We start from the raw sequence: 13,668 nt of genomic DNA, 5'->3' as shown, positions 1-13,668 counted from the left end.
TTTTGTGCCTTTTTCCCTCTTAAATTGGTGTGAGTCTAACTGAAATTCAAGCAAACTTCTTAATCCTGAGAAAAGCAGTTTTGTTTACCTTCAGCTGTACTAAAATGACTTATTCTTTAAATAAATGTTTTATTTTTGAATAACTTTAGATTTACAGAAAAGCAGCAATGATAGTACAGAGAGTTCCTACGGGAACTCTACCCCTTACCTAGTTTCAGTTTCCCCTAATGTTGTCATCTTCCATTACCATGGTACTTTTGTCAGAACGAAGAAACCAACATTGGCGCATTACTAGTAATGAGCGAAACTCTAGACTTAATCATATTTCACCAGTTTTTATTTTTATTTATTTTTATTTTTTATTATTATTTTATTTTTAGCTGTGTTGGGTCTTCGTTTCTGTGCGAGGGCCTTCTCTAGTTGCAGCAAGCGGGGGCCACTCTTCATTGCGGTGCGTGGGCCTCTCACTATCGCGGCCTCTCTTGTGGAGCACAGGCTCCAGACGCGCAGGCTCAGTAGTTGTGGCTCACGGGCCAAGTTGCTCTGCGGCATGTGGGATCTTCCCAGACCAGGGCTCGAACCCGTGTCCCCCGCATTGGCAGACGGACTCTCAACCATTGCGCCACCAGGGAAACCCCAGTTTTTATTTTTTAAGAATCCGTATTCTTGGGCCTCCCTGGTGGCGCAAGTGGTTGAGAGTCCGCCTGCCGATGCAAGGGGATACGGGTTCGTGCCCCGGTCTGGGAGGATCCCATATGCCGCGGAGCGGCTGGGCCCGTGAGCCATGGCCGCTGAGCCTGCGCGTCCGGAGCCTGTGCTCCGCGACGGGGGAGGCCACAACAGTGAGAGGCCCGCATAAGAAAAAAAAAAGAATCCGTATTCTTAATGATGATGAAAGCTCCTTTTCCAGGATCTTTACATCAAATGTCCTGCCCTCAGCCTAGATCTGCCCTACTGTTTACCTAAGGGTCATTCCCAAGCCTGCATAATATTTTTGTGCAAACGTGTATTCTTACCCATTATGAATGATGTGTACCTCCCTCTGCAGGTAAAGCTATTTCATATCAGGCACTTTGTTTTTATTTTTGTTTTGTTTTTTTCCTCCTGAATTACCTGTCATTCATAAAGCAAACATTAGCATTTGTAACATCGTAGTCCATTACAGCTGAAATGATTTTCAGACACATCTGAGCTTTTCTGCGCTACAGTACGTTCATTCCTGAAAGCTTATAGTTTATCATTTCTCAATATCTCTTTCCTCCTTTTCAATGTCTTTCTCTTTGATTCTTCCCAATACTTTTCAACAATGCTTATTAGCACCTAATAGGCAGTCAGTAAATTTATTAAATGTTTGGTCTGGCCCATATTTCCTACCCATGAAGAATATAACATATTAAGACCCACAGATGAAGGAATGATTTCAGGGGAGACTACAGTACTGTTCCAGTACTTGGGCTCTGGATCACTGCATCTATGAAATAAGGATTAAGGAAAAAGAAGAGCAGAAAAGTTTTTCCCTGTATTTTTTAGGTACTATTGAGTTATTGAATCCTAACTCAGGTTAGCTTATTTTCTTTGTAGCTTGGGCCCCATTGTAGTGAAAAGGGGAACTTGTATGTTAAATGTCCAGATGGTGGAATGACTTTTTAATATCTATTTTTGTGTCTGAGGCCTTTCCCTCCCCACCCTTTCACTTAAAAGAATAAAAAAGCCCTTTCCAATAGTTCATTCTGTCACTTTGCTGTACACCGGAAACTAACACAACATTGTAAATCAACTATACTTCAATAAGTTTTTTTTTTTAATTAAAAAAATAATTAATTCTGTTTGGTGTGATTCCTTAGACATCGCACATTACCTTTTATCGTGATCACCTTGTATTTAGGGGGGAAATGATGCCTATATTAAAAACTTCACATTCCAGTTGGAAGAAAAACCTGCTGGTTCATGGTTAGACCCTTCTTTGTTTCAGCACCTTACAGTAGCTCCAGGCAGGGTTCTTGTGTTCCTAGAAACTCACAGGGCCAGAAAAGAAGACTATAAAGGAAACTATAAATAATGTATTTGAGGATTAACTCAGGAAATCAATGATTATTTCCCCCCAGGCTACCCAGTGTCTTAAAAAAATAGTTTAATTAATACAGCCCTTTGTTTAAATTTTTCTGCCTTTATTTATGGATTTTGGCTTTTCTAATAAAAGCTCAAAATAAATTATAGTCATCAGTGACTTTGTAATGGACAGAAGACATTTGTAATTTTTAAGTATTTGTTTTTGCTTTTTAAATATTTCTGCCTTTAAGCCACTTCCTAGGAAGCAGTGACACACTAATACATTTGGAGGAATTAATGAATAAAAAGGATGTACTAACGTGCCAGAACTGTGCCTTGGGTCTGTCCTGTGTTTTTTCCTTTCTTGTGCCAGTTCATCATTAGTTCCATGTATTACTTCCAGGTTCCTTATCAGTCGGCACCTTGTTTTTTTGTTTGTATTGGTTTTTCGGTTTATTATTTTCTTAGTAATTGAAAATGTGAAGCAAAATGTCACCTCTGTTTTCTTTCTCATCTGACCCCTCCCTCGTTTCCACACACATGCAAAAACTCAAACCCCCATCCTATACAATCTTTTTTTTTAATCATATATTGAGTTTATTTGAGCTCTAAAATATTTAAATATCAACATGCACCTTAACATTGAGTGATTTCACGGGTCGTGCCCAACACAGAACTTGGACAGGAAATCCTTTGGCCTTGGTGCTTCTGTTTCATGGAAAAACCGCATGACCTGTGTCTGCTGCTTCCACGCTTTGTTTCTTCCAGCTCCATCTTTCCCTTAATGACCAGAAGATCAGCCACCCTGGGGTCTATGGCGTGGGCATTCTTCATAAACATTTCTCGGACTTTATCTGGTCCCTGTTTCACAAAGATGTCTAGCTGGAATAAATGCACAGTGTTCGGCACCTCCCGATACCAGGCGCGGTAGAGCTCACGCAGCCTTCGCTTAGCCTCGTTCATGTCCCGATTGAAAATGGGCTTCACCGAGGTGCTGGCTGCAGTAGCAGCCGGGCGGAGGCCGCTTGTCTTGCTAAAGCCCTGTACGGTCTTTGATGTGGAGGCGATAGGGATGGAGAAGAGAGTGCGCTTTGTGCTTTCTAGTACTTTCTCTTCCCTATTGTCTGAGGTGATTTGAGTACAATTTAGTTTGCTGCAGAGATAAAAATTCATTTCCTATTCTTATGTCCTTATCATTCAGGGCCAAAAAATATAAATATATTATTTTTTCAGCCTTGTCTCAGCTGGGTATCTTTATTTACCCAGTTTTAAAGTGTTCCTTTTATTGTTGTTATTATTTTTTAGTCATTGAGTTCCATTTGGTGCTGTATCACTTGTGTTTATAGAATTCTGTCTGATATACCTGTTTAAAAACCAATCTGATGGGGACTTCCCTGGTGGTGCAGTGGTTAAGAATTCGCCTGCCAATTCAAAGGACACGGGTTCAAGCCCCGATCTGGGAAGATCCCACAGTCCGCAGAGCAACTAGGCCGGGGTGCCTCAGCTACCGAGACTGTGCCGCAACTAGAGAAACCCTGCGCGCAGCAACAAAGATCCAACTCAGCCAAAAATAAATAAATTAATTAATTTTTTAAAAAACCAATTTGATTGTCACAGATTGCTGCTTTTGAAAACATTGATATTCTCACCTGAATTATCACCACCAGGACAAAGCAGTAAAGTAGATTTCTTTGTTTTCTCATTCCATCTACAGCAGTATTAACTTCAGAGAAAAGTAGTGAATATCCTATAAGCCAGAATCCAGAAAGCCTTTCTGCTGACAAGTTTCAAGTATCTCCGGATTGTTCCACCAGTAAAAATAAAGAACCAGGAATGGAAAGGTAAGAAGTAATAAATGTCAAGTTTGGTAGCTAAGTAACACCTGTACTTACATTAAACTTTTAGTGTTAATTTTTTTTTCACCATACTTTCTCTAGTTTTTTGTACACAGACATATCTAACCTCTCATTGCCCTAGGACACTTCTTTTGTTTAATTGTATGTAGGCTCTTTGGACCTGTACAAGGCATGAGCTACAACATGAGAAATTCACAGTAGATCTGTCCCTTTTCAAGGTCAGAATAAAATACAGAACTAAAACCTCAACAGGCCTGGAGGCTGATGGTAGACTTCTCCAAGGCCGCCCTTGCCCTAATTGAAGTTTTTGCCTTCCTAGAAAAAGTTTAGCTATTAATTTACCCCAGTAAATATTCAGAATATCTTCCAGGGATGTTGTTCACATCACTATTGATATAAGACAATATAACACTTTATAGTTTTAAAAATACTTTATCTACTTCTTCATTTGATCTTTATAAAAACACAGTGAAAGTAAAAGGACAAGTTCTGGACTATTATTCCAAATTGATAGTTCAGGATAAGAGTCTCAGAACTGATAGAGTCACACATCTCATGACTCTAGAAAGGAAAAGGAATTCATATTTATTGAGTTTCTACCAAGTGTATGTATATTTTCACTTATCTCTCTGGGAATAGTGACAAGTTGTCAATAATCTAATCCCACCATCTTTTCCAAGCATCTTGGATTGGACTGAGGATATATTTTTTTTTTTTTTTTTTTTTTTTTTTTTTTTTTTTTTTTTTTTTTTTTTTTTTTTTGCGGTATGCGGGCCTCTCACTGTTGTGGCCTCCCCCGTTGCGGAGCACAGGCTCCGGACGCGCAGGCTCCGGACGCGCAGGCTCAGCGGCCATGGCTCACGGGCCCAGCCGCTCCGCGGCATATGGGATCCTCCCAGACCGGGGCACGAACTCGTATCCCCTGCATCGGCAGGCGGACTCTCAACCACTTGCGCCACCAGGGAGGCCCGAGGATATATTTTTGAGGCTGTGATAATGGCCTGATGGCTGTGATAGAGAATGAAAAGATTTGACCTCCATAGGCCCTAAACCCATGATTAGAGGTAATGACCTCATTGCTGTGCTTTAACCGATTGAGCTAACCACCTGTTTAATATTCAGATGAAATATTCCTCTTCCTCCACCCCCACCCCAGTATACCCTGTAAAGACTTCTATTAAAAAACCTACACATTGATTGAACTTCCTCCACTAGACTGCTTGAGGAACAGTTCAGGTCTTGCTCATCTTTAATCCATGGAGCCTAGCTTTAGGCTAATACTAAATACCCAATAATTGTTTGAATCAGTTATCTGATCTCTGAGGTCCTTTAAATCTGCTGATAAGTATCGTATTCAGCAAAGTTCTAAACACCTGAAAGAGTAGAGGAATTACTGTGTGCATATGCTCTTCTAACAATATATTATAGCTGGCTTTTATTTTTAGAATGACTCTGGACATTGAAAAGGTAGGAGGTAGGGATGATTCTATGAATTCTGCTAAAACTGGGTAGAAAGAATGAGTGTAGCAATGTCAAAATTAATCAGCTTATTTTCATGAGAGAGCTGATTCTCATACATTCATTTGAAATAGTGTATAGAATTTGAGTGAGTGGCAGTGGATAATTTGGTGAAATTTGCTGACATGCTTTTAAATGGCTAGGAGATATACTGCCTCAGGCCAGACCCTAAGGAGGGATGTTATATGTCAGCCCTGACATGTTGGCAGACATCGTGAACCCAGACTCCTAGCCATCTCTCGTGTTCCCTCTTGCTAGTCATTCCCGATCTCTGACAGTGAGCTCTTTCACTTATGCCTTGGCTGCCTGGGAAGTATGATTAGTCCTTTCACAAGCTACAGTGATGGTTTTCTCCTTTCATCCTTTTTTCTAGGTCTTCCCCTTCTAAATCGCAGTTGTCAGATAATAGTCAGTATATGCACAGCCACTCAAGGAGTCTTCAGAACGGAAACTGCCCACCTCAAAAGGAGCTTGAGGTTGTTGATGTGGAGGAGCAACAGCTGACGGAGTCTGAGGCCCAGGATTTAATGGAGCTGTCTTCTCTGCCAAGACAAGATCTAGGTAATATTTCATCTGCTCTGATGGAGAAAACACTTTTATTTTACTCCGAGTATTAACCTAAAGATATTCTGATGAATCAGCTTTCAAATGTGGTAGTCTATCATGAATGCATCTGTTATACTTAAACCCATTGGAAAAATAGCTTGAATGTTAATCCAAGTTGAACATTATTGCCGCTGTTAATCAGCCTATATTGGTTTAACTCTAACAGTTTTGAGGATGGGATAGTCTTGGTGCTCTCTAAATATTTTACTTCAACTGTTAGATGAGAGTTCTAGGGTCCTAGGGTAAAGTTTTAGGCTTGTCCTTTATTGAAAAATGAGTCATCTCTAAAGTAAGCTCTTGTTTTATGAATTAATGAATATAAATTGCTATATATTATATGCCTTATAAATCACTGTAACTGAATGGTGTGTTTTATGGCTTGTAAATCAAGGTTTTAATCAGTAAAGAAAGTTTTAAATTAATCCTGAAAAACACATTATCATAAAAGGTGCTCTTAGACATCTAAATGTTTTGGGCCATGTTCACTAGGGTCATTTTAGGAATCCCATACATTCTACTTAGCTGTGCTTACTTGTTGATGGAGTGACATTTTCTGAAATGTTTCAGGGATGGTCTGTTTTTAATTTGGTAATGATATCTGATGATTTATTAAGTGAAAAAGTTAATGATATCATCATGGATGAAGAAACAAAAATCATTTTCATTGTATTTAGTCAACTATTTGTATTTGGTATTTTTTTTTTTAAGTTTCAGTGATATAGGAAGTGCCAAAATATTCACAAGCAGCCCAAAGATTTAAGTATACATTTGAGTATAACTGAATCACTTTGCTGTACACCTGAAACTAACACAACGTTGTAAATCAACTATACTCCAATATAAAATAAAAATTTTTTAAAGAAGTATACATTTGAATCAAAACCATCCCCTAAGAACTAAACTGATAAATGACAGAAATTATAGAAAGCAGGCTTTCTTATAATATTGCATTTAATATCTAAGGTGCAAACATATTTCATGTTAAAACTGAAATAGGGTAGCATCTTAAAAATCAATGGTATCTTTCTTTAATTTTTAATTTTATTTTTAATTGTGGTAAAAAAAACATAAAATTTACCTCAACCATTTTTAAGAGCTCAGTAATGTTAAGTATACTCCCATTATTGTGCAATAGATCTCTAAAATTTGTTCATCCTATAAAACTGAAATTCTGTACCCATTAAATAGCAGCTCCCCATTTCCCCCTTCCCCTATCCCCTGGGAGTCAGCATTCTACTTTCTAAGAGTTTAGATACCCTAGATAACTCATGTAAGTGGAATCATGCAGTATTTGTCCTTTTGTGACTGACTTTTTTCATATAGCATACTGTCCTCAAGGTTCATCCATGTTTGTAGCTTTTTTAAAACCATTGTGTGTGTAGATAGATATAGATATGTACATATCTCACATTTTCTTCATCCATTTATCCAATGATAGACATTTGGGTTGCTTCCACCTCTTGGCTATTGTGAATAATGCTACAAGAAACATGAGTGTGTGCATTTCTCCATTTTATTGTAATTAAATGTAATAGGTGAAGAGTAGTTCATTGGAATGGATGTGGCATAATTTATTTAATCTCATTGTACATTTAGTTTGTTTCTAAAACCTTACTGTTATAAACAATGTTGCAGTGAACATTCCTATGACTATATTTACAGACCTCTTTTATGTCCTTAGGATACATTTCTAAAACTAGACTTGTTGACTGCAAGTATACACACAAGGCTGTTGCTACATAATGCCAAATTTCCTTTAGAAAAGTTAAGCTGCTTTGCACATCTACCAACAGTGTTATTAATGTACCCATTTTTCTCTTAACCTAACTTAATCTGTCTTTTTAATTCTTAGCAGAGACTAGATGTTATAATTCAAAATTCACTGTCATATAGATTAAATTTCTTTCCTCATTCCTTTCAGAGGGAACCCCTCACCTAGAATCTGGAATCAGCCTCTTCTCTGATGACCCTGAGTCTGATCCCTCTGAAGACAGAGCCCCAGAGCCAGCTCATGTTTGCAGCATGCCACGCTCAGCCTCTGCACTGAAATTACCCCAATTTCAAGTAGAAGAATCTTCCAGGAGTCCAGCTGCTGCTCATACTACTAATACTGCAGGGTATAATGTGAGGGAAGACAGTGTGAGCAGGGAGAAGCCAGAGTTGATATCTTCAACACAAAGAAGCAACAAAAGAATTTCTATGGTGGCATCAGGCTTGACCCCACAAGAATTTGTGAGTGTATCCATATGTATTTCCCTAATGACTGAGCCTTCATTAACATACCGCAATGACTTTAAATGGGTACTAGCTGTGAATAACCTATAGGAAGAAACCTGGCAAACAAGCTCATTACTATGTAATTTCATTTCCATTACTAATTTCTGAAAACTTATACCTAGATAAAGCTATAGCATGGATTATTTTGTATGTATTTAGTAAAGGAAATAATTATTAAATATTAGCAGAAAGGTTATGGTTTTGAGTATAATACAGAGCTTTTTTATTTTAATTTTCTTTCTGCCTAAAAAAGCAAGGAGGTATGGCTCCACTCCGCAGAAGGCATCTTTTCCCCATCTTTGTTCACATCGGAGTGAACTTACCAACATGATTAACTAAATTTAAACTGGTTCCAAGTACATGGCCAGATAGTGGCATTTCTCCAGTGTTTATTTATCTTTATCCTGGCTTGTAACACTGTTATCCAATAGCTTGCCCTGTCAGTTCTACCCTACAATAACCCATCCCTGTTAGGGTTTTGACATCTCCTGCTAGAAACAGGAATTGTTTTGTGCTGTGGAAAAATACCCATTAAAGTATTAAGACCACTGAAACTTTGTTTCTACTTGGATTGAGCATAGATTTCAGACATCATAGGAAATTTATCTCCCCTTAATTAATCACCATCAATTAATCATTAATTGAGCGAAGATTTCTTTAAAACCATGATAACACACCAGAGTATCAAACAGATTCAATAGTGGATGCTATTTATTGCACACTGAGAAATGATTCAGTCATTCTTAAGTATCTTTCCTAATATATCCTTCCTGGAATAGAAACCATTTCTCATCCTAGCTTCTCTATAGGTTAGCAGCTCAGCATGACCTCTGTGACCAGATGTGTCCCACTACTAAAAGGGCAAAGTAAGCTGTGTCTGCCCTAGTAGATACAATGAATAAATTCTCATCAATAATGCCAGAATTCTCATCTCACAACCATGTGCCCAAAAATTTGCTCTAAAATTTCATACCTATGTCTGTTTATATTGCTCTTGATCTTTTGTCAACACATCTAAAATACCCATTTATTCACTGAAAATTAGCATTCCTTATTCCTTTGTTTTGTGAGATCAGCTTTTCCGAGAAGGCTAAAATGATCTAATCTTTCTTGCCATGGGCAATCCTGAACTGCAAATGAGACTCTAAGTGGTTTGGGTACATATTGTCTCTAAACAAGCAAAGGAGAAAACTTTTCAGCTCTATTCAGACTTGCCGAAGTGTGGTAAATTTATTATGAAAGCTGCTGACTGTATTACACATGATTAATTCCGAAGCCCATATTAAGATGATCTTTTCAGCAGTTGCTCTTCTAACTGAATGCTGTTTCAAGGCTGGGATTTCAGCAATTAATCAGTTCAGAATTGCTAATGATCCTGGCAAAGGGCAGTGGCAAAAGGAGGAGGATGTCATTAGCTTCTCCAGCTTGCCTTTTTCAGTGCCCTGTGGCAGTATGGAGTGGGGCAGCATGAAAGAAAGACAGCCCACCCTCCACTGCAGTCTCGTGGGGCACATAAATACTGGCGTGGGTGGTGATGACTAGTAAATGATGGAAATACTGGCGTGGGTGGTGATGGCTAGCAAATGATGGAGATACTGGCGTGGGTGGTGATGGCTAGTAGATGATGGAAATACTGGTGTGGGTGGTGATGGCTAGCAAATGATGGCCCTTGGTAAACAAAGTTATTTACCAAGCAGTAGCTGCTGATTATGTCAAATGTGTCTATAATGGATCTGGTTAATTTCTTTTACTGCCTATTGATTTTTTATTTGGTTGATAGGTAATAGCTAGAAGGCTCTAGATTTCTTTTGGGAAGAATATGAGTCTCTTCCAATCCTTCTCCTTAAGAGGAATTGATAGTTTTTGTACTGACCTTTAGAAGCATCTTGACTTGAACGTTTTAAAACTGTCAGCAGGTTGAATCTAGTTCTTAAGCCACATATCTGAGCATAACTTTCTGTATAGGCAAGTTACCTCTCAGCTTATAAAGTGTAGGCTGATAAATCTAAATTACAGCATAGTAGGGTGTCACTCTGCAAAGAAACTGTCTTAGGGAATCAAATGATTTCTGTTATAAAAGGAAAATTAATATTATTTTGAATCCTTGGTTATAATTCCATGTCTGTTAGCACAGACTATTTTAGAGTTTCTTCCTCTGATTGGTACATAATTTTTATTAAATTACTATTTATTTTGAAACTTCATATTAGAACAAAAAGGATGTACCTTTTGTGAGAAAAATGGAGGTTCAAAGCTGGGATAAGTAATACTCAAGCTGTGTTCTAGATGTAATTTATTATAATGTAATATTTGATTTGATTTCAGGTGCTTGTGCACAAGTTTGCCAGAAAACATCACATCACTTTAACTAATCTAATTACTGAAGAGACTACTCATGTCATTATGAAAACAGGTACACCAAGAACCTTTACAGAATATGCTGCATCTGTTGCATAAAACTACATGAAGAAATGGGCATGTTTGTTAAGCATAGCATGGGTGACCGTCTTCCAATAGTCAATCAGTTATTGCTTGATGAAAGAAAAATAATAGTTTTGCTGTTTCCTGACCCCCTTTTATTTTGGGTTAAGATTGGAGAGTGGTGAGCCAGAACGATGAATCACTTCTCCTAGTCCACCCGGCCTGGACTACACTGGGTGAGGGCTTTCTGGGAAGGCAGAGCCTGAGTCCTGGAGGAACAAATGGGGCCAAGAGGGGAATGAGCAGAAGTGAGTCTTCACTCAAAATCTGGGTGGTTGGAAACCCTAGCTCCATGTCCTCACTCCACTCCAACACCTAGTTTGAGTGTGGTTGAGAGTTTTACAGGAAACAAGTCCAGTTATCAGCTCTGAGATAGCCTAGCATGTGAAAAAGAAAAAAGTGAAGGGAAAGATTCATTTGTCCCACACCTTCCCCTTTTTAAATCTTAAGTATGGGGCTTCCCTGGTGGCGCAGTGGTTGAGAGTCCGTTTGCCGATGCAGGGGACATGGGTTCGTGCCCCGGTCCGGGAAGATCCCACATGCTGTGGAGCGGCTGGGCCCGTGAGCCATGGCCGCTGAGCCTGCGCGTCCGGGGCCTGTGCTCCACAACGGGAGAGGCCACAACAGTGAGAGGCCCGTGTACCGCAAAAAAAAAAAAAAAAAATCTTAAGTATGACTTGTGTGATGACAAGGGAGACCTCGGAGGCTTTTAGTTGACTGGAAGCTAAATCTGAGTAAACATTTCAGGACTGCTAACAAAGCTCATTTGAAATTGGGCCTTATTGATACAAGCCTAATGTCCAGAGCAAGTGAGGTGATGATCCCGACACCCCACCCCACCCCCACTGGAGCGAACACCTGGAAGGTGTGTGCTCTGTTTCGAGCACCATGCTTTCTTTTCATGCTGGTCCCTGACAACTGGAGAGTGTTTATCCAGAGGTAGATGAAGAGAATGGGGAAAAGGAATTCAAAGCAATGTCATTTGAAGGACAAATGAAGGAATGGGAAGACTTAAGGGAACAAGACAAGTGTCTTGAAATATCTGAAGAGTTCTTATCTGGAGGAGGAGTTAGGTTCACTTATGGGCCCCAGAAAGCAAAGACTGGTGCCTATGGCACACAGAAGATGCAGATTGAAGCTCAACTCTTAAAACCTTCCTAACAAAATGGACTCTCGGGTCCTCTCCAGGGTGTTTCTGTTCATACAGCTGAAGGTTCTTGAGCATAGGGTCCAGACTCCTTGGCAGGGACATGCTACCTTAGAACCTCTAAGAGCTTAGGTTTCTACTGTGTAAAGATCATACTACAGGGTCAGAGGATAGTGCTCACAGGAATCTGATGCCAAAACAAGTTACCATGAACTAAACTGTTTTAGAGATGAATGTCATTAAACTTGAATATATCTTAAGCTATGGGTTTGGATCAAGGCTGCTGATAGGTGAAAAGAAAACTTTAAAATGCAAATTAAATCTAAAGTAGTTCAGTGTTTAAACTCAAAGGCAATACATTTGCTACTTTTAAACTAAAAATGAGCTAAGATTTCTGAGTTTAAAACATATTATTAAGTCAACCTTCACAACAGTTAAACAAAAAGCTTTAAAAATTGTGAAGAGGGGCTTCCCTGGTGGCGCAGTGGTTGAGAGTCCGCCTGCCGATGCAGGGGATACGGGTTCGTGCCCTGGTCCGGGAAGATCCCACCCACATGCCGCGGAGCGGCTGGGCCCATGAGCCATGGCCACTGAGCCTGTGCGTCTGGAGCTTGTGCTCCGCAACGGGAGAGGCCATGACAGTGAGAGGCCCACATACCGCAAAAAAAAAAAAAAATTGTGAAGAAAGAAAAGATTTTTTTTAATGTGTGAAGAATTCGGTTAGGGAGAATGGCTGTTGCTACTACTGGCAGATTGCCTGCTGTGTTTAGGATTTAGTTAAATACATTTCTCCTGTTTAAAACTAAGTGTTCTTTACTGAGTTTGCTTAGTCCTTCAAACGGGCCTTTAAAACACTAAAAAATAAGCAGAAGTGATACTTCAGCTACTGCTTTCTGAAATACGTTGAAAAGAGAAAAACTATGAAAATACTATATTTTTCTGCCTTACAGAGGAATTAAGAATTGGGGGTTAGGATTCCCCAAGTAGAAGTTCTGGGGGTGAAAATTCATCATTGACATTTCAAATTTAGGATTTCAACAATACTGTTTTCTTTTCCTTTCACATATCGTCATCCAGTAAAATAGATCTTCCCCGTCCACGTGTATCAATACTACCGACATGGGTAATTCCCTGAGCACAATGACAGACATCTTTAGCTGGCCTTGGCATCTAGAAGATAGGGCAGACATTTCCTGTGGTCTTAACTTCATACCAGCCTTCTCCAGACTTCCAAAGATCCACACCTGCTGGTTAGAATTAGGGGTGCTTCCAGCCTCTGAGTCTATCACCAGGGGTGTTGGAATCATCAATCCAGATTAATCTCAAGTAGCATAAGGAGCTGGGGCGCTTTAGCTTCTTATGGCAGCCCTTCCTGATTTTGTTTTCAACTTCTAATCCTTCGGATGTTTTCCATTCTGCAGATGCTGAGTTTGTGTGTGAACGGACGCTGAAATATTTTCTGGGAATTGCAGGAGGAAAATGGGTAGTTAGCTATTTTTGTAAGTACCATATAATTTCTCCCCTCCTCCCTTTAACCCTCAGAATTGCATTTTGACACCTAACATTTTAACACCCAAGATTTTTGCTGATGCTGAATCTGAATTACGAAAAGGTCTTTAGTGGTAACACTAAACTAGCTTTATCTTTAATGCATAGCTCTTTGTTCAGATAGCTGGTGATGTGGGGGAAAATGTATTTCTTTTTATAACTAATAGGACCTAATCTGCTCCTGGT

General features: G+C 39.3%; 1 protein-coding gene and 1 pseudogene across 4 annotated transcripts in view; one reads left to right on the top strand and one right to left on the bottom strand.

Annotated features, from left to right (window-relative positions):
- Window positions 1–13,668, top strand: part of BRCA1 (BRCA1 DNA repair associated) — a 62,986-nt gene that overhangs the window by 37,735 nt on the left and 11,583 nt on the right. For all 4 annotated transcript variants that reach the window (XM_060080411.1, XM_060080410.1, XM_060080413.1 and 1 more), the window contains exons 13-17: window positions 3,764–3,890; window positions 5,797–5,984; window positions 7,951–8,261; window positions 10,632–10,719; window positions 13,356–13,433. In XM_060080411.1, the coding sequence (XP_059936394.1) occupies window positions 3,764–3,890; window positions 5,797–5,984; window positions 7,951–8,261; window positions 10,632–10,719; window positions 13,356–13,433 (792 nt within the window). The remainder of the gene's footprint in view (window positions 1–3,763; window positions 3,891–5,796; window positions 5,985–7,950; window positions 8,262–10,631; window positions 10,720–13,355; window positions 13,434–13,668) is intronic.
- On the bottom strand, window positions 2,702–3,222 carry LOC132478417 (NADH dehydrogenase [ubiquinone] 1 alpha subcomplex subunit 6-like; annotated as a pseudogene).

Source organism: Mesoplodon densirostris, chromosome 18 (genome assembly GCF_025265405.1).
Source record: "Mesoplodon densirostris isolate mMesDen1 chromosome 18, mMesDen1 primary haplotype, whole genome shotgun sequence".
Taxonomy (NCBI): Eukaryota; Metazoa; Chordata; class Mammalia; order Artiodactyla; family Ziphiidae; genus Mesoplodon; species Mesoplodon densirostris.
This window is presented reverse-complemented; position numbering and strand designations above follow the sequence as displayed.